This window comes from Artemia sp. Qi Xiang Cuo, chromosome 3 (genome assembly GCF_049724085.1).
Source record: "Artemia sp. Qi Xiang Cuo chromosome 3, ASM4972408v1, whole genome shotgun sequence".
Taxonomy (NCBI): Eukaryota; Metazoa; Arthropoda; class Branchiopoda; order Anostraca; family Artemiidae; genus Artemia; species Artemia sp. Qi Xiang Cuo.
Genome location: NC_142796.1, coordinates 40,350,894 through 40,375,534, shown reverse-complemented (window position 1 = coordinate 40,375,534; position 24,641 = coordinate 40,350,894). Strand labels below are relative to the sequence as shown.

Sequence of the window (24,641 nt, the reverse complement as noted above, 5' to 3'; positions counted from 1 at the left end):
AAGATTATAATAGACATATACTTGTCTTTACGCGATTTCCTATGCCTTAAAATATGTTACAGAAGTAGTAGAGATACTCAAAAATCATCCTACTGCCTATTTGGATACCATTTCCTGCTCCAAAAAAATTTGTTCACCGGATTTATTTTAAATTTTCTAAACTCCTTTTGCATATGCCCCCTTGGACCAGTAACTCTTTTTTGTCCTTCTCTCAAAAATCCTTCTCTCACTGTAAGAGTCTAAACCCTACTGCGTCACTGGCGCTTTACTGAAAACTATAAGTATCTTGAATAGTCTTGAAAAGTATGAGTAAAATCGAACTTAACGTTTGATATAATGCTATTAATTGTTGAAGGATCATCAGTTCAAGATTTTATTGCACGGTAATTTTTATTTTCATTTTTAGTGCTGTAATAACTGGAAGAAAAAATATTTGTAATATAATTCGTTTTCAGTAACCGTCATTGACGCAGTAGGCTTTAGACTTTTACAGTAAGGGAAGATGGCTGTAAGCAGTATCCAGATCTTGTTTGTAGTGAAGCTATATTTGTTTTGAATAGTCTTGGAAAAAACTAATAAAATTAAACTTAATATTTGAAATATAATGATATTGATTGTTGAAAGCTTATTAGTTCAAAATTTAATTTTACCGTTATTTTACCGTTTATTTTCAATGTTGTAATAATTACAAAAGAAGATATTTGTAATATAATTCGTTTACAGTAAAACGCCAATGACCTAGTAGGCTTTCGAATTTTACAGTGAGAGAAGGAGGCAAAGCCCAAACTCTTGTTTGCAGTGACTTTTGTTCGTTTCAAGCTTCATTTGCATATTCAATTTAAGTTTCTCTCGTTTTAAGATTTATTTATTCTTATATATTAGAACATGCTGTAAGTTTGTTTGCTATGATTGTTTATTTATTTTCTGTCCGTTTGGGTTTCAGTTATAGTTGAATAGCAAAATATTTTTGTTTGCTTCAGGCTTGATTTGCATATTCAATTTAAGCTCTATTCGTTTTGAGATTTATTTATTAATTTACATTAGTTCCTACTGCATGATTTATTTTTCTTTGCTACAATTGTTTATTTAATTATCTGTTCTTTTTGGGTTTCATTTATTCTTTAATAGTAATTTCTGGTCGTTTCGAGTTATTGTAGGCTTCTATTTCTTCTGATCTTGAGTTTAATATGACCTTTACTTTTCTTTAAAAGCTTCTTTTTTGGAAAGATTTATTTTTTATTAATTTCTGTTCTTTTTTTTGCCAAGGTTCCAAGTTTTTTAAAATTCCCTATTTCAAGATAATTTTTTATTCCAAAACAAATTGACAATCTTGGCAAAAACTAATAAAATTAAACTGAATATTCGATTTATAATGATATTAATTGCTGAAAGCTCACTAGTTCAATATTTTGTTTTACTTAGGGCCCGATTTAAAGCTTTTACACTTCTAGGCTCAAGCGTTTTTGCCTCCGGTTTTTTTTTTGGGGGGGGATGTAAACCTTTGAGTTTTGTTATATGATCTTTGGTCTATTTTAGACAAAATGAAAAGCTCAAAAATTCGATCGGACGCATTTTGGGAAACGATGGTGGGTTGGGGGGGGGGTGTAGTTACAATAAGATTACTTTTGACTCTCAAAAAGGGAACTAGAGCTTCCAATTTCTAATCATTTGAGCCCCCCTTCGATGTTTATAGTATTATACTACCATCCCTTCCATAAAAACCTTATATACCCCGGGGGTATAACTAACAACACTTACCCCCAGGTTTTTTTGGAGGGGGGGGGGATTGTGTAAACCTCTGAGTTTTTGTTATATGATCTTTGGTCTATTTTGGACATTAAATAAAAAAACAAGTTTTTTTAACTGAAAGTAAGGAATGACGTTAAAACTTAAAACGAACAGAACTTATTCCGTATATGAAAGGGGCTGTCCCCTCCTCAACGCCTCGCTCGTTACGCTAAAGTTTTTTGTTGTTTAAAAAAAAAAGAGTTGTGAGAAAGTCAAACATTACCGTAAAGAGCGAGGCGTTGAGGGGGGACAGCCTCTTTCATATACGGAATAATTTCTGTTCGTTTTAAGCTTTAACGTCGTTCCTTACTTTCAGTTAAAAAAATCTGTTTTTTTATTTAATTTTTGAACGTTTTTGAATTGATGCAGGTTTTGATTTTGGCTCACAGTACATGAATTATTAAAACAAAATTTTCATATTAATTTTACTTTTATTTGGTTAAATGGCTTTCTCAAAACTTGTTTAATTTTATATACGAACGTTTTTATTAGTAATAAATATACGTAACTTACGAATTAACTTACGTGACGAACTTCTATATTCATATATTTTTAATACGTATATTAGGGGGCTCGCCCCCTTATATCTCACTAATAACTAGTCAATACCTCGCTCTTTAAGCTAAATTTTGAATTTTGTTCCAATTCTTTAAAAATGACCCCTTAATCACAAAGGCCGTTATTTAAAATAAATAGCTCTTATGAAAGTACTAAAAACTATTTGGCTTAAATAGCGAGGTACTGACTAGGGGGTGAACCCAATCATACACGTAATATTTTGTGTTCGTTTTAAGTTTTGATGTTACGTCTTATTTTCAGTTTGAAAACTTGTTTTTTTTATATTTCATTTCGGATCTTTTTTTAAATAATGCTGGGAAATCCGGCGCCCCCTTCATAGCAATGTCCCTTCCCCCATGAAAACTTCCTTCATGGAAATATCCTCCCACATAACCCCCAACCCACCCATCCCCTACTACCAGAAAAAATCCCCCCTGAAAACGTCTGTATACTTCCCAGCAACCAATACTATATGTTAACGTTGGGCAAAGTTCATAACTTTCAGCCCTCTCCCCGGGGACTTCGGGGGATTAAGACCTCCTAAAAGACATATTTATCATAGTTTAAACCATGCTGAACAAAATGGCTATCTCAAAATTTTGATAAGGTGACTTTGGGAAAAAAATGAGCGTGGGAGGGGGCCTAGTTGCCTTCCTTTTTTTTGGTCACTTAAAAAGGGCAGTAGAACTTTTAATTTCCGATCCAATGAGTCCTTGCACGATATTCTAGAATTACTGGGTCGATACGATCACCCCTGGGAAAAAAAAACAAAAAAACAAATAAACAAATAAACACGCATCCGTGATCTTTCTTCTGTCAAAAAATGCAAAATTCCACATTTTTGTAGATAGAAGCTTGAAACCTCTACAGTAGGGCTCTCTGATACGCTAAATATGATGGTGTGGTTTTCATCAAGGTTCTATAAGTCTTAGGGGGTTTTTTCCCCTTTTTTCGAAAATCAGCCAAATTTTCTCAGGCGCGTAACTTTTAATGAGTAGGTCTAAACTTGATGAAAATTATATATTTGAAATCAGCATTGAAATCTGATTCTTTTGATGTATCTATTGGTATGAAAAACCCGTTTTCTAGAGTTTCGGTTACCATTGAGCCGGGTCGCTCCTTACTTACAGTTCGTTACCACGAACTGTTTGAAAATGAAAATATCAAAAATTTGACTGGACGCATTTTGAGAAAAGACGGTTGGTGGGGGAGGGGCTATTTGCCCTGATATTACTTTCGACTCTCCAAAAGGGAACTAGAACTTTCGATTTCTAGTCATTTGAGTCCCCTCCGAAGCTTACCTTTTTCATAAAAACCTTATATGGTTTTTACAAAACCATATAAGATTTTGTACGAACCTCACAAAAATTCCCCTTTGATGAATGTTTATTATTCTAGTTGTTGATTTGGAAAGATTGAGATCACTTGAGAGAAATTCGCTAAATTTTCAGGATTTACAAGGTGGTATTCTCCATAGAGATCTAGATCAGGATTTTTGTGAGGTACCCCCTAAAGCATATTATAAATGCCCTATTGAAATTAATAATGTGTTGTCAGGACCCAGTGGACTGAATTTGTTATTGTGGAACTATCAAGGTCGAGATAGCTCATTTGATTATTGAAAGGAATTGTGTCAGTTTTCGAAATTAAATGTCATTGCTCTGACAAAAACGTGGTTTAGAGATCATACGACAAGTTTATTAGATATAGGTGTGTATCGACTTCATGTTCAGAATAGAGAGAATAGGCAACATGGTGGACTGGCAGTTTATGTTTGGAATGGTCTTGATATTAAGGTGAGGAATGAAGAGCGTGTAAATAAGGAAATGGTATTTGAAAGTGTGGTATTAGAATTATGTAAATCGGGACAGAAATTTTTTGTGGTTGTAGTATACCGCCCGCCTTCAGGTTCTACTGAGGAATTCTTGGAGCTCCTAGAAAAGCAATTGGATGAGCTTGCTGATGATAATAAACCTTTGTTTGTGTGTAGTGATTTTAATCTGGACCTAAATAGAGTGAGTACTAATCCTAAGTTTCGTGAATTCTTGAATGTGATGTCTTGTTATGGTGTATTTCCTGTGGTGAATGTTCGTACTCGGGTAACGCTAATTCTGAGTCCCTCCTTGACAATATTTTTTGTGATTTTAAGTATGATTCAGTTTCGGTTGTGAATAAGGATGGTTCTGATCACTTCAGTGTTCTGCTGAGTGTGAATAATTTTTGCAAACCGAAGAGTAAGAATTCAAAAACACATAATGATCGATTGAGAATTGATGGAGATGTTTTGGTTCGGTTTAAAAATGAATTAGAAAAATGTAAGTTTCAGTTTCTTGAAGATGGGGAACTTGATGTAAATATGAAGTTTTGTTTATGGTATGGTAAAGTGAATCAAATATTGAAGTCATGTTGTAAAATGTCAAGGCAGTCAGTTCAAACCGAGACACCAGTTAAACCTTGGATTTCTAAAGTACTGATGGCTGCGATAATGAAAAGGAGGTGGTTATTTAAGTATTCTAATACATCACCATATGCCGAAGAGAGGTACAGAAAATACAATAACGAATGGAAAAAGCTACTTCGAAAGGCAAAAATAGAATATTTCAGAGAAGAATTTAAAAAGTCGGAAGGAAATCCTGCGAAGACCTGGAAAACAATCAAATCGGTAATCCGCCCAACCCAAAGTTATGTTACCCCAGTTTGTACCTCATCGCCACAAGAAGCAGCTGATCAGATGTGTTACCACCTTGCAAATATTGGAAAAAATATGGTCGGTACAGGATCCTCCTCATCTGCAGAAGAGTCTTTTGTTCAGTTTTTATCTGTGGCTAGTGATGTTTCTGCTCTTTTACGTCCAATTAATGTTGAGGAGCTCCGAAAGACAGTTTCGAACATGAAGAGTAACGCAGCAGGTAGTGATTATTTTTCCCTGAAAGTTTCAAAGCATGTATTTCCAGTTGTATCAGAGCATTTGGTGTACCTATTTGATCAGTGTGTGAAATGTGGTATTTTTCCTGATTGCTTTAAGTCGGCTAAAGTTATTCCGTTATTTAAAGGTGGTGATAAGAATTTTTTCCATGATTATAGACCTATATCTCTTCTCCCAGTGTTAAGTAGAGTTTTTGAAAAGATGATAAATGCTAGAATCGTTGAGTTTCTAGAATCGCGGAGACTTTTAAGTCAAACCCAGTTTGGATTCCGAAGAGGAATGTCAACGGAATAGGCCGTTCTGTTTTTGGTGACGTTCGTAAATGATGCCCTGGATGCTGATTGGAAAGCGGCTTCAGTTTTCCTCGATATTGTGAAGGCCTTTGATTCGGTTGATCATGGTATTCTGCTTGCAAAACTTGATAATTGTGGATATCGTAGTGCGTTCTTAGGCCTTTTAAAGTCTTTCCTTCATAATCGTTCTTTGTATGTGAGTGTTGGAGGTGCCGTATCGGGTACAAAGAAAGTTGAATATGTTGTGCCACAAGGGTCTTTGCTCGGGCCTACACTGTTTTTAATCTTCATTAATAATTTGTGCGAAGCTGTGGAGGGTTTATCGTTTGACCTGAATTTTGCCGTTAGCGAAACCATAAAGTTAATTATTGCGCTATTTGCGGATGATGCGCATTTTACAGTGGCAGCGAAGACGGAACTGCAACTCCTGGAGAAGCTTATTACGGGTATGAAGCAAATTGGGAAATGGACTAGAGCTACCAAACTGAGGTTAAATAACAATAAATCATAGTTTCTAGTCTACGGAAGAAGCCCCAACTACTATCCATGGATCAATGAGCTTAGACTTGTTGATGCTTCAATCCTGCGACTAAAGACTGTCAAGTACCTTGGTGTCCTGATATATGAATGTTTAAGTTATAAACCCCATATAGAGTTGTTAAGTAGTGAGATTGCAAGGAATGTTGGGATTATGAGAAAGCCGAAGAATCTTTTCCCCTGTGATGTAATAAGGTCTTTGTATTTTTCTACTGTTCATCTGTACCTTTTGTACTGTAATGTCGTTTGGTCGAGTACTTTCCCGACACATCTACTTCCGCTTCGTGCGATGCAGAACTCAGCTATTATAGTGCTTAGTGGTGATAAAAAAGGTGCATCAGTGAGAAGGAGATATGTTGAACGACATATTCTGCCTTTACACGGAGTTTCGAAATTTTATTCAGCTTTGTTTTTGTTTAAATATGAGCGTGGATTATTGCCAGATTGTTTCGGTCAAACGTTCGTGGCTGAATGTAATGTCCATGAATACCCAACCAGAACAGCCCAGATATGACGACCTAAGGCTTCAACTCAAAGATCATTCTTCTCTATCCGTCATGTGAGACCAGGGTTTTATAATAGTTTACCAAATGAATTATTAGTTGAAGAAAATTTTGCTGGTTTTAGGAGTAGTTTAAAGTCTCTGGGTTTTCGTGAGTATAATATTTCTTAGCGATCTTCTCTTGAGTGGTTTCTCAGTTGTATTTTGGTTATTTTTTATTGTGGTTGTGTGAGGGTGGTAGTGAGAGAACGGTGATAATTAGTTATGGTTTGGTTTTTTATTTTAGGAGTTGCACTAAATTGGAGGAGGTTGTGCCGTGCTTTTTTTTCTCTCTTTTCTTTTTAATTTATTTATTGTTTTACGTTGTTGATAGCGATGTATATATCCGGTTTTTTTTTGAAGGGTGTATAGCCTAAACAAGTTTGCTTCTGGTGGTTGATTTATTTATTTGTTTGATTTAAATAACAATCCTTATCCGTTATGCTCCTGGGCATAAGTTTCAGTCCTTCCCCTGGGCTATGGGGGAGGTATGTCAAGCCCGAAGTTTTCTTTTATCTGATCGTTGGACTATTTCAAACGAAATGGCTATCTCAAAGTTTTGATTAAATTCTTTGGGGAAAAGAGGCTGTGTTAGAGAGGGGGGTGGATGCCCTCCGTTAACTATTGACTCTTAAAACTGTAACTAGAACTTTCAATTTCTAATCAAATAATCCACCTCTAAAGTTTATACGACCACTCCTTATACAAAAACCTTATATGCCCCCGTTGCATAGCTTGAAATACTTGTCCCCGGGCTCTGAGGGGTTTTGTCAGCCCCGGAGTTTTTGAAAATTATATTTTTAATCTGTTTTGAAAAAAATGGCTATCTTAAAATTTTGATCGGATGCATTTGGGGAAAATAGGGCCTTGCGGGGTGGTGTAGTTGTCCTCCGATCACTTTTGACTTAAAAACAGTACTAGAAATTCCAACTTACAATCGAGTGAGCCCCTCCTAAGTTTATACTACCATTTATCCATAAAAACCTTATATACCCGGGGCCATACCTAACAACACTTGCCCCAAGGTTCGTGAGGGGGGCTATGTTATCCCTGGTGTTTTTGTTATATCATCTTTGGTCTATTTTGAACAAAATGACTATATAAAAATGCGATCGGATGTATTTTGGAGGGTTGGTGGGGGGCTAGTTGCCATCGGATCGCTTTCGGATCTTAAAAAGGGAACTAAAACTTTGAATTTATAGTCATTTGAGTCTCCTCCGAAGTTTATGCGATCATCTCTTCCATAAAATCTTTTATGCCGCCGGGGCACAGGTTACAACCCTTAGTTCCCACAATTTCGTGGGGTGGGGGATGTTATTTTGATCCCGAAGTTTTTGTTATCTGATTGTTGTTCTTTTTCAAAGAAAATGCCTATATCACATTGATCGGATGTATTTAAGAAAAAGAGGGTGTGTGCGGGGGGGGGATTATTTGCCCTCCGATCAGTTTTGACTCTTAAAATTGTAACTGGAACTTTCAATTTCCGATCAAATGAGCTATCTCTGAAGTTTATAGAACCACCTCTTACATAAAAACCTTATATGCCCCTGGGGCATAACTTAAAAAACTTGCCACTGGGCTCCGGGGGATGTGTTGACCCAGGAGTTTTGTTATCTGATGATTGAACTATATTCAATAAAATGCCTTACTCATGTTAATTTCTGCTCGTTTTGAGATTGACTCGGTAATTTATTATAATTTCTGTTCGTTTTCACTTATTTATCGATGCGGATTTGTGGTAGTTTTACGTTTGGTAGAGTATTTGATTCTATTTATGCTTATTTTTGACTTATTGATGTTCTTTAATTTTCTTTGAAAAAGTTATTTTCTGGAAAGTTTTTTTAATGAATCTATATAAAGGACGGAATCCACCTTAGCAATTCTACTTCACTATATTCAATGATCATTTTTCAACTTTGAATAATCATCTCACAACTTCGCTATTCAACTTTTACATCTTCCCTTCTTTCACCATCTTGACCATATTTTCTAGTAATGTCGAAAATAATAAAACAAATTGTAAAACGAAAACCAGACGAAGTGCTACAACGACCTTTATTTGAACGACATCAAAACAGTTTTAGATGCGTCTGGACTAAGGGATTGATGCAAGGCAATCTAATATTCCAAATTATCTTCTTTTGAAGGACATCTAAATAGTATTATACGCAGGCATCTTACATACAACTTTAAAAGTATAATCTATACCATAAGTGGCATACCAATATCCACTATTCTGAATATAACCAATCGAGTGACTGGGAAAATCATTTGGATACCAGTTGTCATAGCTTATGGACGTACCATCTACCCAATATGTTGAATCATATGATTTACCTATCCATGCTGGATTGCCAAATTCCCGCACAAAAATGTTTTCTTCAGATGAATGAATTGAAACCATATCCCCACCCTCATTTCTACAAATTGCAATACCGTCTCCCCAGAACATTCTTGGTTTTACGGCATAGCAATAGCAAGTATCATCCTCAAAGCATTTTTCTGTGTAATTCAGGGGACAAGGACCTGGTTGTGTTGTTGTTACTGGTGGGACTATTGGAACTATTTTACATACAACAGATGCAGCATCATTTGTTTGGTTTGTTGCGTACCAATATCCATCAGTTTTACTGATCAATCCTGTGGAGTACCTGGCATATGAAGAGGCCCATATGCTATAATCTGTACGTGAACCATCTACCCAGTACGTAGAATTATACAAACGGCCAATCCAAGCATTATTCGGTATTATTTCTTGAATATAATAATTTTCTTCACTAGAATGGATTGAAACCATATCTGCCCCCTCACTTCTACAAATAGCTACACCGTCTCCCCAAACCATGCTCGGTCTCACTGAATAGCAGTAGCAGACATTGTTTTCGAAGCATTTTTCTGTGTAGTTTTCAGGGCAGTTAATAGCTTGAAAAACTTTTGCTAGTAGGGTATTTGACGTTAGTATTGGAAGTGGCTTCTCACACATGAGTGGACGTAACTCAGTACAAGGACTATGAGACCATTTGAATGGTTCAATATAATCTTCGTCTTCATAGCCCACGTAATGAGCACAATTGCCATAGTTGGTTCCTTTCTTATGTCCAACATCATTCCAGCTTTCGTATCCCAAAGTCTTTCCATCTACCCACACAATAACTCTATTCTTACGTTTCAGTCCTATCCACGCACCATGTTTTAAGTCATCTGACAATATGTAAATAAGATTATTCTTTTCTTCCGAATGGATTGATGGAAGGTCTCCTCCCAAGCTCTGACATACCTTCTGAGCAATCTCAAAAGTAAAGTTATTGCCAACGTATTGAAAGCAGCTGCAGTCGTCCTTAGTACTGCAAATTAGCTTCCACTCACCAGTGCAATATTCTCCATTGCCTGAAACCTGATTGTCAGGGTCTAAAAATAAAATACATCTTAAAAAACATATAATCAACCAAATAATCGTTCCTTATGGACATAAAACATAAGATATCGCACATTTAATAACCTTAAAAGCATAATATCTATGTTGCTCAAATGAATAAGACAGAATTGAAATCCGTAATCAATAATTGAGTCTGGATATTACAACACATTGGAAAAAAAAGAAAAAAAAGATGACAAAAGAGTTTTTATGTTTTTTTTTTGGAAAAATATCATATTTTTGTTACATTTAAAGTTTCGATTCCACTGTGTTCCGGCAATAAAAAAAACCGGTGCTTCGGTACCAGGACGAGTCTTTTGTGGATCCAAAGTCGGGGCAGCAACTTGGAAGTTTGGATACCCATATAATTTAATTGTCTATAAAAGTCAGGTATGCTAACTGGTAGTTTCAGTGCCTATAAAAAGTCAATAAAATAATGTAAATAGCATACAAGTGCATCCGTTGGACAGTCGCTGGGATCACTGCTTGCAAAGACCATTTTGTTAGGAAAAAATATGTTAGTAATATATATCTAAGAAAACACAGAAGATATATTCTTGTATGCAATAAGCCAAATTCTCCCCTCTTATCCCCCCCAAGAACCAGAAATTAAAGGCCATACAAATAAAACATTTATGCGTGCATTAATGTATTTTAATTTGTTTTAACTGAGAAATAAATGCAAGAATTGTCAGAACTAGTGTGTAATTTACTGAATTTTCAATTTGGTGGAATTAATTAGGTACAATACCAGATTTTGATGGTTGTGGGCCTTAAATTCAATAAACTGCTATCCCAATTTTGAATTCCAAAGAGCACTGGTCCAAGAACCAAGAACCTAATTTTTAGTGAGAATCGTGATCTTGACGCTAAGGCAAACTCATTAATTACTCTCGTAATTAATGGTAATCAAACTATGAAGTGCCACTCCTATAATTAGAAGTGGGTCGATTAAAGTAAGAAACCGGAAGACCGAATTTTTTTTTCAACAAATCGGATTATTCATTAGTGAAAAAGGTTTCAATATGAATGCCCAATCACAATTTCATACAGACAATGTACATGTAAAATATTTCAGTTTCCATTTAATCTTCAACTGATTAGAGAAACAAGTATTATAGGTAAAGCATATTTATCAGTTTTGTTCTCGGGAAGCTGAACGTTTTATTATTGTGTAGAACGTAAGACCCAAAGGTACTGTTCTATTAGCTCGATGCCACGCGATATATTGTACAGCGAAGATGCTAAAGAAACTAGTCAAACAGGTCAACGAAGGTTTCCTATTCTGAGGATTTCAAACAATGATTTATCACTGCATTTATAATATTGAAAATTTAGTTTTTTGGAGTTTTGGGGAAAAAAGGTACCTAGGTTAGGTTAGGTTATGTATTTAATATATGCTATGCTTTACTCTCCCCCCCCCCCCACCCCACCCCCTAACGTGTAAATATATAGCGGAAATTTGTTTCTAAACTATGATATTTTCATCTTATTTTGTTTTATTTCATTAGCATTTACCAAACTTCACTTCTCGCGTGGCATCGAGCTAATAAAACAGTACCGACCCAAAACAGAAATATAATGAGAACCATAAAATTATCGATGTTAAACCACATTGTCTTGAAAAATAACCTAGAAAAGCATATTTTAAACTAAATCTAACCCAAAATGGTTAAAACCTTTTTAGAAAAAAAAGTTATGGATATGTTCTTTAAATGACAATTTTTATTCATGGCGATCAAACAATCTTTCAGGTTCACATGTCCTTGTTTTCATGTCTTTTAAATTCAAGCAAGTCGAGAAAAGTGAAGTTTATTGTCCCATTTTTAGTTCTCAGTTATCAATGCACCATTAATTACATAAAATTGGATAAAAAATATCCAATAATAATTAAGAAAACATAAATTTGAATAATAAGTGCCCAAAATTCAAGAAAATTGTTTGTTTAAAAGGGGGAGGGGCCAAGCCCACCAAAGTACGTTCCCAACTGATTTATCAATAATAATAAACAATGATTAATAATAACCAATAGTAATTAAAAGTTACTATTATGACTTCATTAAGGTAAGAAAAACAGCCTTTCGATTTTAAAATAAAGCCAGCAAAACTATTTGGCATTCATTTCAGTTTTGGCAACACAGTCAAATATCAGTTTATCCAAAGCAATACAACATGCCTTGTCATCAATGGAGAACTAAATAGGTGCGTACTGAAAATTTCGAGATTCCCTTCGATACACCCAATGGAGGTAATTTTGAATTCCATTATAGTTCCTGTTCTCAAAGAAATAAAACAGAATCATAACCAATAGACGTTTGTGGTTAAGTTTCGAGCCTTCAGTGACAAATAAAATTTCAGGTGCATTTTTAGCTGTCAAAGAACAAAATTAGCTTCATTTTTTTGTATTTTTTGACAATGTTAATTTTCTTAAAATTATTTTTTTCTTAAAGACTGGGCTGTTTTTTTTTCACAATTATAAAAATCTAAAAGGGATCAAGGAAGAAGTTCAATTTTGTTTCATTATTAAAGTCAAATTGCTGCATTTTGGTTTAGTCGTATTCTCACCACAATAAAAAAAATTTTCAACAAATAAAGAGCTAAAACTAAATATTTGTTATTGAACGAACATCAATATTTAGACAACGGGAGGTGAATAGCATAAACAAAAATAAAAAAAAATAAAACAAGAAAATTACCCTGAGGAACACCAGTTTAGACTTGATAAAAGTCAGAAGTAATAATATTAACAAAACAACAAAATAAATGGTTGAACCCGTACGTGGTGAAAAGGGTAATATCTTAATTATGAAAACTAAGTAAAAAAAAATGATTAACTGAATTAAATTCATCCACAATCTACAAAATGTCACTGAAGTTTTTCGATTATTGAAAAGGGTATGACTTAAACTTAAAAGCAAATCTTATAAATAGTTCTAAAAAAAAATTGAACTCGAAAGAGGCAAGTTCCTATGAAGTTTTTCCCTTTAGAACTAATAGAGCTTTAAGCACAGGAATTACTTACACTATTTTTAAAGCTTCTGGAAAAGTTCCCACGTTTAACCAAACTATTTAAAAAATAAGTAAATTAGGAGGGTTATGTCAAGCAAGTTTCCAACTAAAACACGAAGATAATTATAAGACAAAAACTATTTTTTTTTTTTGTTTTCTGTCTACTTTTTAACAAAGTCATGTAAACAGTAATCGCTTTGACCCCCCCCCCCATCTCTTTCTGAAGCCCTGAATCATAATTCAGTTTCTTGAGCAGAGACAAACAAAACTTTGACGCATAAATCTGTCTTGATATTCAATTATGATTTATCCCATGATACCCTAATTCATTATTTTGAACACATTTTTCTTCTACAAAATTTCACAAAAGCAAAAACTCTAAGTGAAGTACCTAAACATCGTAACTTACAAATTTCGGTTTCTTAGAAGCTTGCTTGCGTACTTTCAAAATTCTACCATTGACTCCATGATGCGAACAGTTAATAATTTTGCCTCATAACATATCTTTTATAAACAGACAGTTTTCTTTGTTACCAAAATTAGCTTTCTTTCTAATCAAATCAAACATGAGAGAAGCCAAAAATAGAACAAATACTCCTAAAAATTTGTTCTCCTCCTTTTCTTGCGCTTGCTTAGCTAGACACCAATGCCAAGACACAAGGAGTGGCAACAGGTTCACACCAGGGCTAGTAGGGGCTAGTAGCCCCTCTTCTTTCCTAGAAGACCAAAAATATTTAAAAAATATAGAATATTGTAACACTGAGAAAAAACTCAGGTAATTTCCAGGACAAAATGTTTGTTTAGCCTATAGTACTGAGGATACTTTTGTCAACTTCCCTTCTCATCTTCAGAAAATCTATGCAACATTATTTATAACCAAACGGACTATTTTACTTTAATTGCATAAGGGAAAAAAATTTCTAGTTGTTTTTTTAAGGCCAATATATACGAAATCATATTATTGAGTTAGGACTAAAGTGAATACACCATTCGATTCCTTTTTTTATGCTGATTACGAATATAATAAGCATTTCTATCGGAAATGTATTTCCGCCCCCCTCCCTCCTATATATGCCAATTCAGGGTTAGGTTTGGTTAGGTGGGGTTAGGTTAGGTATAGCCTATATAGGGGGAGGGGGGCTGAAATTCATTTTCGATAGAAATGCTTATTATATTCGTAATCAGCATAAAAAAGGCATCGAATGGTGTATTCACTTTAGTCCTAACTCAATTTATGATTTCGTATATATTGACCCAAAAAATAACTAAGTGTTGGTTTTAGTTTTATGTTTAATGTTTTTTATTGAAAATTTAATTTTATATTTTTTGTTCGTTTTGCTGACGATACTAATATATTCATTTAGTTGCGTCTAGATTTCACTGTCTGAAAATAATCCTTCAGTGTATTGCCTTTTGTTGTTTTGGACAAAATTGAGCTTTTTTTTTAATAGCAGTTATATATGATTTGGTAATGGCTACACAATGGTTTCTTAGATTTTTTTTTCATATTTACTATGTCTTTTACAGCGTCTTCGATGTTTAGAACTACCAATGTTCAAATTTTTTGGAAGAACTTATATTTACATAAATGTAAATAATGATTGCAAGACATTAGGAGTCTTTGTAAACTAAAAAAAATATTTTCAATTTAGTACATAAATAGTATTTCAAAACTCCTTTCCTTTTATTTCAAACTACGACTAAACTGGAATCTAAGAAAAAACTAACAATGAGTAAAGGTCAGAATCTAAGTTTTCTGCGATGTTTATGTTTTTATCTTTTTTTATGCCTCAAAGTTCAATACCAAATATTTAAACTTAGTTGAAAAACAAACCACGAGAGTAAGCCAAAATATGACAAGACTTTTTTTTATCTTAGATTGCAACACTCTATTGGAAAACAACCAATGTTATTTTCTTCCTTAATCAAATAAAAAACACTAAAAAAACTAAAAGAAAAGTGGGGAGTAGAATCTAGGCCACAAAACAGTTGAAATAGAATAATATAGCAAGTCAAACTTAGAACAAAGGAAAATATTATAAACAAAATAAACAATATCTAAAACTAAGAAAAAATAAAATGAAAAATCAACTCAAATTTAAAACGAATAGAAATTAAAACCACGTCGAATGCTCTAAGATCTAGATTGTTGTTTGTGCTTTACTGAAAAAGATTTGCATCTTGCACAGATGGTTTGACACAACAAAAACAAAATAAAGTAGCAATAACAATAAAATCTAAGGTGGCAAATAAGAACAACCTCAACCGATATTTGGACTATAGCCCCCTCATTGAGTTTCAAGAATCTAGTGTAATTTGCACTCCACTTGAAATAATATTTCAAAAATCCTGTTTCTACTTGGCAAAGTATTAACATAGAAAAAGAATAGATAAGAATATTTTATTTAAATACAAGTATGTATTCAGACAGAAAACAACAGATGGAAAATCAAAATGCTCTTCGAGGATGCAGACAAGAAATAAAATGTTTCAGCAACTTACAAAGACTATCAAATCCATTACTTCAAAAGAACACTTTTTTCTGAAAATCTTTTGTGAATTTGTTGATGACTTTTGATTCAAATGATTTACAATAAATAACTTTATCTCAGAGGCATCTGAGAGCAACCATCTCCCCTTGCTTTTTCAGATGTTCCCTTCGCTCATCACTGATTTAAATAAAAAAAAAAAAAAAAAAAAAACAGTTCTGTTCAAAACAGTCAGAATGTCTAGACTTCCTCCGAGGATTTAATATCCCCATAGCCCCAAGGGCTGTAATTGTAAATTATGTAGTTTGGCCTTTATTACATACAGGATTTACCATTTGGAAAAGGGAGGATGTTTGATTCTAAGCATGTTTCAAAAGGCTAAAGATATTAAGTTGAAACTTCGGGAAATGCTGAGGGGCATTTTAAAACAAATTTACAGATACTCTGTGCATCCTGTTTATTAAAAAGGGGTATCTGCAATATCAGAAAACAGCTGAGGATATTAAATTTAAACTTTCAGGGCATATCGAGGAGGGTGTAAAAATGTGGTCATTTGACAACCAGTCCCCTTCCCATTCCCTTTTTAACTGCCCTATCCCTAGATATATCTTAATAAAGTTTTAGAATATCCTTTTTGTTCAAAACAGTCAAAAAGTCAAATAACTATGCCTCAAGGGGTGACGTGACCCCCACAGCCCCTATGACAGGCGTTGCAAGTTATACAAGTTACCCATTGTTTACATACAAGGTTTATTTATTTGGAAAAGGGGCATGTTTCATCTTGACTCTTCAAAAAGGCTAAGAATATTAAGGTAAAACATAAAAAAAAATTTAGGGGGTGTATAAAAAAACTAGATGGGCTCTGTATCCCATAATTTTCTTGTGAAGTAGGCTTTCTCTAATCAAATCTGATTGGAAAATAGTTGTTTTGCTATTTCTGGGGTGGAATTATTGAAGGAACTAAAGGATTTCTTTTCTTTTTCTTTGCACTGTGCTCCTTGGCTCAAGAAATTCCAGGTATTAGTCTCAGGTCGATTCCAATTTTCAGGACTAAGTATTGAAAACCTATGCTCTTACTTAATTTCTTTTCTATTAAGATTGCCTTTTGTCTAGTAGATTATGGTTATAGGTTTCAAGCCTTAATAAAATAAAATTATAATACTAATAAACTAATAAAATAAAAATTAGTTTGGCCATTTCTCTAGTGTCTTTTTGGGGACACTAAAATTTGTTTTGATATTCTAGTATAATAATTTTCTGATAAAACATTTTTGGTCTTTTCCAGCACCATTTTAAGAGTCATTCTTATTCCATCCCCTTCAAGAACCTTTTTACAGGTCCCATTTTTTGGGAATCAGAATAGATTTTGAATGTTCAGATCACCTTGGCCCAAGGATTTAGGTTTCATGTCAATGAGAAAGAAAATGTTCCTTGGCCCATTTCTGAGTCTTATTGCTGGGGGAGGGGCTAACCCTAGAAAGCATTTCCATGGGAGCATTGACTCTCTGTTTCTCATATTAGGGTTAATAGAAGACACGCCTATAAAAAATTTGTTTGAAGAACCCTTGCAAACAATGGAAATTATGACCTAACAATCAGTTTTTGATATTCTCAATTTTCCCCTTCTAAAAAATGTGTAAGGGGCTATGCCTGTATGTACGACTATCATTCCAGAAGTATTTTCATAAACATTCAGAGCTTCAATACAAAAAGTAGGGTTTGAAAGCGGACCAGCGTCCTCCCTCACATTAAAGAAACCTTGGGACAAATAGTGCGTCGTGGTAGACTTTAAGAGAAGAGGGATGCTTGTCACCAGTAGTTCGAACCATGAAAGGCTAGGTTTTGATTAAAATACTATGCAAAAATGAAATTTGTTATTTATGACATAGTCATCATGTGCACAACACATTAATTTTAAAGTTGTTCATCAAAAGCCATTAGCAAAGGAAGATTTGCACAATTTTAGAAACGAAATCAAACCTCCCCAAAAGCGGTGTGAGGCTTATGGAAATTATGCAACTTAAGAACCTTAGAGCTATTATTAATAAAATATAATTTCTTTGACTTTTCCAGAAAAAATTAATCATATATGTGACCTTTTCAGTAACAAAAGGTAGCAACTTGAAGTAAATCACAACATTCCACTGTTTTAGCACAAATAGGTCAAAAGACTATGGAGCAAATTTTTCTGAGAAGCCTTGAATGTGTCTCAGAGGTCATTCGAGGTGTAGTATACTATTTGTCATTAAACAGGATCGTAGTCCCTAAAACTTGCCGTTATTTATGGAAATATCTAACATTTATCAATAAAACTAATGCAAATAAATCAACTGGTGACATTTCCCTATGTTTGCAACATTACAGATAACTAGCGCTTTACTTAAAACACAAAACAATATAGGAGTTTTGGTACGGTGAAAGCAAACCATTTAAGGACACTTTTAACAGTAAAAAAGTAAAGCATTTTTAGATTTTTGCTTTATTTATTTTGTTTCGTTTAATTTGGCATCACTTCGTCACAATGAGTTCAGTTCAATAAATGGCTGTAGTTTTTGATCTGAAAAGGACATTTCATGATTATTTTGTAGACAAGTTCGAAGTGTTACTACAGACTCGCTTTAGAATTTTCATCACAACTTAAAATTCTCCGTTTTATAGTGAGAAATAACTGGATTTCCAGACTGCATTTTACGGTTGGTATGTTCTTCATATCGAGTAATACTAGATGAAACCAAGATGTTACCTGATAAGTCAATCCATTATCTTATATGCTGTGTAATGACTTTAAACTTATTATTTTCTACCCAAATTCTTAAGTTAATTTTATTGTATACTGAAAGTTACTTAAATCACAGCTCCTGTAGGGCTATGAAAAGCGTTATAGATATTTTTGCTGTTGTGAGGCTACGTATTTACTGTTGACTCTTAAATCAGTATTCTTTTTTTTGTACTTGGCTTTTGTGTTTTCAGTAAAGCGCTAGTTTTCTGTAATGTTATAAACATAGGGAAATATTACAAGTTGATTTATTTGCATTAGTTTTATTGGTAAAGGTTAGATAGGCTGTGAAGTAAAAATTTTTCTTCGTTTTAAGTTTCAACTTCGCTCTTTACTTCCCTCAGAAAAACTTTTTTTTTAATCATTCTATGCTCGTTTTTTATTAAAATTTAATTTAGAAACAACACTGCTATGACCCTCTTTTATTTATAGGGAATAGTTTCTGTTCGTTTTAAGTTTTAATGTTGGTCCTTAGTTTCAGTTGAAAACTTATTTATATATATATATATATATATATATATATATATATATATATATATATATATATATATATATATATATATATATATATATATATATATATATATATATATATATATATATATATATACAATCACCTCCAATCTAGGGGGGATAAGACATCGCAACCCTCATTAAGGAGCAGAACTAAGAAGCCGTAAAAGAAATGAAAGAAAAAATAAGTTTAGAGTGGGAAAAAAAATCAAAACATAGTGTCGTTTCTTTTTGTAAAAAAAAAAATTAATTAAAAAAAAAATCTTTAGCTCATTGTTTAAAAAAATTATATTTAGCAGTAATTAAGAAAGTATCTCCTGGCGAGTAGCTACGACACAAAAGGTTAACTGAGCGAACAGGTTTATGCAACAATAAACTTGCAGAAAAGTTTGCTAGCTCAACAGAAATGTGCCTCTAGGCTTAGGGATTTATTTGACCTGTAGCTAAATAAAAATCCACTCATTACTCGGAAATGAATGGAAATTTCAAAAAAAGATCATTTCTTATGTAGGTACGATATATGGTATATTAAACTAAGTTCGTTTTCATTTCAAAAATTTTGGGGAGAATTAGGCCTACCTGAATTCTCCTTAAGAACTATTCCGAACGTGGAGCAAAGCAGACGCTTCAGTCTGTCCGCGAATCTCGTTGTAGCAGGACGCAAATAGAAACGGTGAAAATGAACTTGGGAGCAGTGTATGTGAAAAGCGTAGAATTAGAGATTGACCAAGAGGGTTTTGAGTGGACCGAGATAGATGGGCAAAATATTAGGACAGTGACGGATAGGAAGCTTCTGCTCGATTATGTCACGGGAAACTTGCAGAGTGATGGAAAGAAGTTAGCGAGAGTTGTAAAGGAGTCAATTGTTACTCTGGACACTCTTAGCAAATTAGACCACACAATCTCCACCGCTCGACGTGAACTGGACCCCTCAAACCAAAATCCCAGCATAACAACGGGAGAAAACATGGAACCAAGACCTGGCACAAGTACCATAAAAATCAAGATTAGTCAAACATAAAAGTGTGTTAGAGTTGGGAAAAAAGGGGGGCCTAAAGATAGAAGAACTTATAAAAAATACTGGGGAAAATGATCATTTGAAGATAAATGAGAGGTTTCGAGGAGAAATCTAGAAGAATATTAACGATTGATGCAGAGAGGTACAAACAAATCGCTACTCTTGCATATTTCGTTTCCAGATCGTAAAAAAGAAAAGGATTTTGTCTCGTGCGGATAAAACCTAGTCATTGGTTTCGTGGAAGATCAGGGACGAAAAACATTGACGAAACGCCGTTGCCAACAAGAAAACTTGTTTTGCATAAAATTGTGAAAAATTACCCGGGGTACTGACCAGACACCCTCCTGTCGATTCACGTAAGTCATATTTCCTCAAAGACAAAGGTTACACTAGTTCAAAAGTGACAATCTTGTTGAAATGCGTAAAACCCTTCTCCTTTGCTAAGAAGGGAGGGGTTGATAAATCTTTGTGAGCCTATCTCATTGATGCTATTAGAATTCTGGGAAATTATCAAAACTAATGTTAAAGATACGAAAAAAATAGATAAAATAACTAAACATGCACTTGAAGCTAGGCTATAAGAAAAAAATATACTAAAGAGTTTTTCCTTCCGGCCTCATCTCTTATTCTAAGGGAGCTAAAAAAAAACGAAGAAAATGATAAGTTTAACCAGATTGAGAGTTGAAAATTCTATGAATCTGAGATTTGAACACACTGGAAATCATAAAGAAATAAGATAAGAAAGAATGACTGGAAGTCAAGATACGGTGGAAAGAAAGTTTTGACATAATAAGTCAATTAAAAAAGAAAAAAAATGACTCTGGGAGTCAAGATACAATGGAAAGAAAGTTTTGACTTACAAAATTAAAAAAATGACTCTGGCAGTCAAGATACAGTGGAAAGAAAGCCTATGACTTTGGAAGTAAAAAAATGACACTGGGTGTCAAGATACAGCAGATAGAAAAGTAAGCCTTAAAAAAAAAAAAAAAAAAAAAAAAAAAAAGACTGATTGATGAAACAATGCTGGGAGCAGAAAAAAAATATTGATAACAAAATTTCGCTTAGAAAAAAACAACAAACAGTAAGGCAGATATAAATGTAAGAACGGGCCAGGCAAATGTCCAAGAGCTTTGTAAAGGCTGGACAGCCTTTATAGGAGGGCCAGATTTGTGGAAATTAAAAAAAAATGACACTGGGTGTCAAGATACAGCAGATAGAAAAGTTAGGCCTTAAAAAAAAAAAAAAAAAAAAAAAAAGACTGAGTGAGGACACACTGCTGGGAGCAGAAAAAAAATATTGAGAAGAAAATGTCGCTTAGAAAAAAACAACAAACAGTAAGGCAGATTTACATGTAAGTACGGGCCAGTCACATGTCCAAAAGCTTTGTAAAGGCTAGACAGCCTTTATAGGAGGGCCAGATGTGTGGAAATTGTATGTTATTGTCCTATATTTGGGAAAAAAGGGAAAAGATTGGTTGTTTGACACACTGTTATAGACAGGTGGAAAACTGATTTCTTAGAAAGAATCATGGAAACGTTTTCCACCAGAAATATATTCCATAATCATAAGGTGCCTAGGCGGGAGATAAGTAAGTTTTTTTCAGATGCTTACAAGACTAGAAAAAATGGAGGAACAACTTAAAATGTTGCTCGGGGAAAAACATCGGACCAGATAAGGGCGGATCTAATCGTAGAAGCAAAAAAGAGCTGCAAAACCACAGAATTATTTCTTTGGCTTCGGATTACGCATCCTCAATGGAACGAGAGGTAGGGAGTGAAGAAGCGGGAAAATATTTTGATTTTGCAGCGGCCGTTCGTGCAGAATCACACCGTGTAGGCATATCTAACCTGGTCATAGACCTTTATGGATCAGAAGCAGACAAAGCACTGGCTGTAGCCCTTCAAAGATGCCGGAAAAGAAAGTGGCAAAACACAATCCCCCAGCAAAATAAGCCAAAATTCAGATTTAATCGCCCATAAACTTCGGCGTGTTACAGCTGCGGTGAACGCGGGCATTTTGCTGGGGAATGCCCAAAAGGGCAAAAGGAGGGCCCAAGGTATAGACCCCCTGTAGCAGGTTTCAAGAGGGATTTGTGAATAATAAAGGGATACAAACCCCCCCCCTCTCATCGGGGTTGCCTGTCCGGGAGATGTGTTTGTGGATACATTTTATTACATTTTTCCCCCGCGTACCCTGTTTTGGATTGCCTTTCCTTTTTGCGTTTGTTGTTACCTGATTTAATCAAATTAAATACATAAACAAATGAAGGTACAGTATCCGTAGGTTTAAATCTTTATAGGTAGACACAGATAGTTATTATGGATCTATGTGAGTGCGCGTACATGTGGGTATGCAGGTATGTACACATGTGTATAGGTTGGCATGGGTGTGTGTATGCATATGGGTGCATATGTATGCCTGCATGTGTATATGTTAGCATTTATGTCTGCATATGAGTAGTATGTAACCTTATACTTTGCTCGGGTATATAGCAATTTCTACGTTATTCTATAGAAGCTCTACACCTTTTCAAAGAGTTTGAGTATCCTCTCACATGGCCTTATACTTTGCTCGGCTATATAGCAATTTCAACGTTATTCTATTGAAGCTCTGAACCTTTTCAAAGAGAGTGAGTATCCTCTCACATGGCCTTATACTTCTACGAGACATATAGGTAAACATTTCTACAGGGCATATACACCTTTTCAAAGAGAGTGAGTATAACTTGATTGGTGATTGAGATTCAAATAATATGACTAGTTTTCTTTACAATTCATATTAGTATGAGAATTGAATTCAACGAGAATAATTTATTTGGGAAGATGTTAGTAGAGAAAAATGAATGGCGCATTTACATTATTGGAGATTAATGATGGAGCCTACAATAGCAGCAACGATATACGAGTACCCTCTGTGGCTGTGGAAATAACCGCTGGTTGTAGACTATGTCTTGAATGGGACGTCATTCACTCAAGATACATTATATAATTAAAAAAGGTTAACTAGGAGGAACAATTATATTTTTCAGGAAAAACAAATATTCTGTAAACATACACACTTTATTCACGATTTGATTTACTATAGAAATAAGCCGACGATACAAATATACACCAGTGAATTTTATTATTGTGATTATGTTCAATAAAATTGTTTCTAAATCAATGGTATATTTTCTTTCTATAGTAGACTAGCTTATATTTTTAGAGTAGAAAACATTCTGGTTAGTCTGAAGCTGATTGTGAGAGAGTTAGGACTCTAAAAAATGGATAGATTCGAGAAAGAGTGAATCATGAGGTATCTAGTTCTTATGAAAAACGTTTGATTCTAGATGACGATTTTCTAGAGTTGTCTATTCAAAGGAAGATTTTTTCTCGGGGAATGCTTGTTGATATAATGAAAACTGATTTTCCATCATTAGACTATTGTATGAAGCTTCTATGTCGTGGTCCAGATGCATTTACACAATTTATTGATATATTGATCACAACACGGCAAAATGATATTGTGGATATGCTTTTAAACATTAGTTTTGAAATTTAGGACTTTTTTCATGAGAAAGATGGTGCTCAAGGATGATTTACTCTCTCTCTCTCTCTCTCAGACAGTTTTTGTTAGTGCTAGCTCAGTTTTATTGTGGCAGTGAGAGTGGCAACACATGACAAAATATTTCATACATGTACGTTATGTATGTAAACACTGGGTAGCTGGTCATCATGTGAGAGTTGCACTCTGATTGATGAGTATGATGAAAAGTGCAGATTAAGCACCCCATGTAAATTGCATAGAGGATGTGCCGTACAAATTATAGGTTGTAATTCATGTCTTGAAGAGATGTGTGACTCTCACCCGAGAGGACATCTATGCTCTAATTGTCACTATGATAAATGTAAGCAGTGGAAGAATACATATTCCGGTATGATTGGAAAGAATCCTAACCGTTATTTTAGTTTATTGCTACGAGATTGGTATCGTCGTGGTTTTAGATTGTTCTGGGAGGAGGAACCAGGTCAGCAATTTAACTGTTGGAACAACAAAAGAATATGGTTTCAACGTCATTGCTGTGAAGACAATGGGTGTTATGATTATAAGTCCACTGATTTTTATTTGGCTGTGACGGAATGTGATTCGACACTTGAGGACACTGTTTGTGAAATTGCTTCAAATAAGCAAATTGAAATATGTGAATTCTATAGAATGAATGAGAATAGTATCGTTGACTATACAAAGAGATGTGACAAGATTGAAGCCACACTCTACTTTAGAAAATGTGACCCTGACATTGCAGTACATCAGGATTAGTACATTTTGAATTCAGTTAATCTACCTGCACTACTTGGTGTAGACAAATACCTAGTAGCGGATGAAATCTAAAGAGTAGAAGAGTCTTTTTATCATGTATATAAATTGTTTTTATTAGTAAACAATTTCACATACATTTTTAGAACAGTTTATTCTTAGGGCACTAAAATTAATATTAAATACACTTGTAAGTATATTATCCACTAGAAAGCCGTTAAATCGAGGTAAGTCAACGTAGATGTTGAGAAACTGCTTGTAGGTGTAGCCACGACACCTGAACATGAAAAAGAGTAGTGCATGAAAGCCACTTGTCTTAGTCGTTAAATCCTGTACTCTTCGTTGATTTTGAATAATGGTTTTCCCAATGCTTTCAATAAAGATGCTGATGTATGGAGCGTAGAATTTATACGATAGGCCAAGAGGATCAAAAAATTCAATATTCTTCGCTGTTTGAAAGATGCATAGCCAATGGTCAGTCT

At 34.3% G+C, this 24,641-nt stretch overlaps 2 protein-coding genes across 2 annotated transcripts in view; one reads left to right on the top strand and one right to left on the bottom strand.

The window, feature by feature from the left end:
- Positions 1-8,679: 8,679 nt before the first annotated feature.
- LOC148954094 (C-type mannose receptor 2-like) lies at positions 8,680-17,385 on the bottom strand. Its single transcript, XM_089086132.1, has 3 exons — positions 17,315-17,385; positions 13,602-13,783; positions 8,680-10,051 (listed from the first exon to the last, which is right to left on the bottom strand). Exons 1-3 carry the CDS (start codon positions 17,383-17,385, stop codon positions 8,796-8,798), a joined length of 1,509 nt encoding a protein of 502 aa, XP_088942258.1. The 3' UTR covers positions 8,680-8,795.
- Positions 17,386-22,181: 4,796 nt separating this feature from the next.
- Positions 22,182-24,641, top strand: part of LOC148954093 (uncharacterized) — a 15,655-nt gene continuing 13,195 nt past the window's right edge. The window contains exon 1 of the mRNA XM_089086131.1: positions 22,182-22,219. Within this exon, the coding sequence (XP_088942257.1) occupies positions 22,182-22,219 (38 nt within the window). The remainder of the gene's footprint in view (positions 22,220-24,641) is intronic.

Bases quoted from the DNA above. Each gene is read 5' to 3' on its own strand.
- LOC148954094 (XM_089086132.1), bottom strand. From the start codon at position 17,385: ATGGTTCGAACTACTGGTGACAAGCATCCCTCTTCTCTTAAAGTCTAC. The intron at 13,784-17,314 runs GTTTCTTTAATG...TTGGTCTTCTAG, and splicing joins GACGCACTATTTGTCCCAAG to GAAAGAAGAGGGGCTACTAG. The intron at 10,052-13,601 runs GTAACAAAGAAA...TTTTATTTTTAG, and splicing joins TAGAAAGAAAGCTAATTTTG to ACCCTGACAATCAGGTTTCA.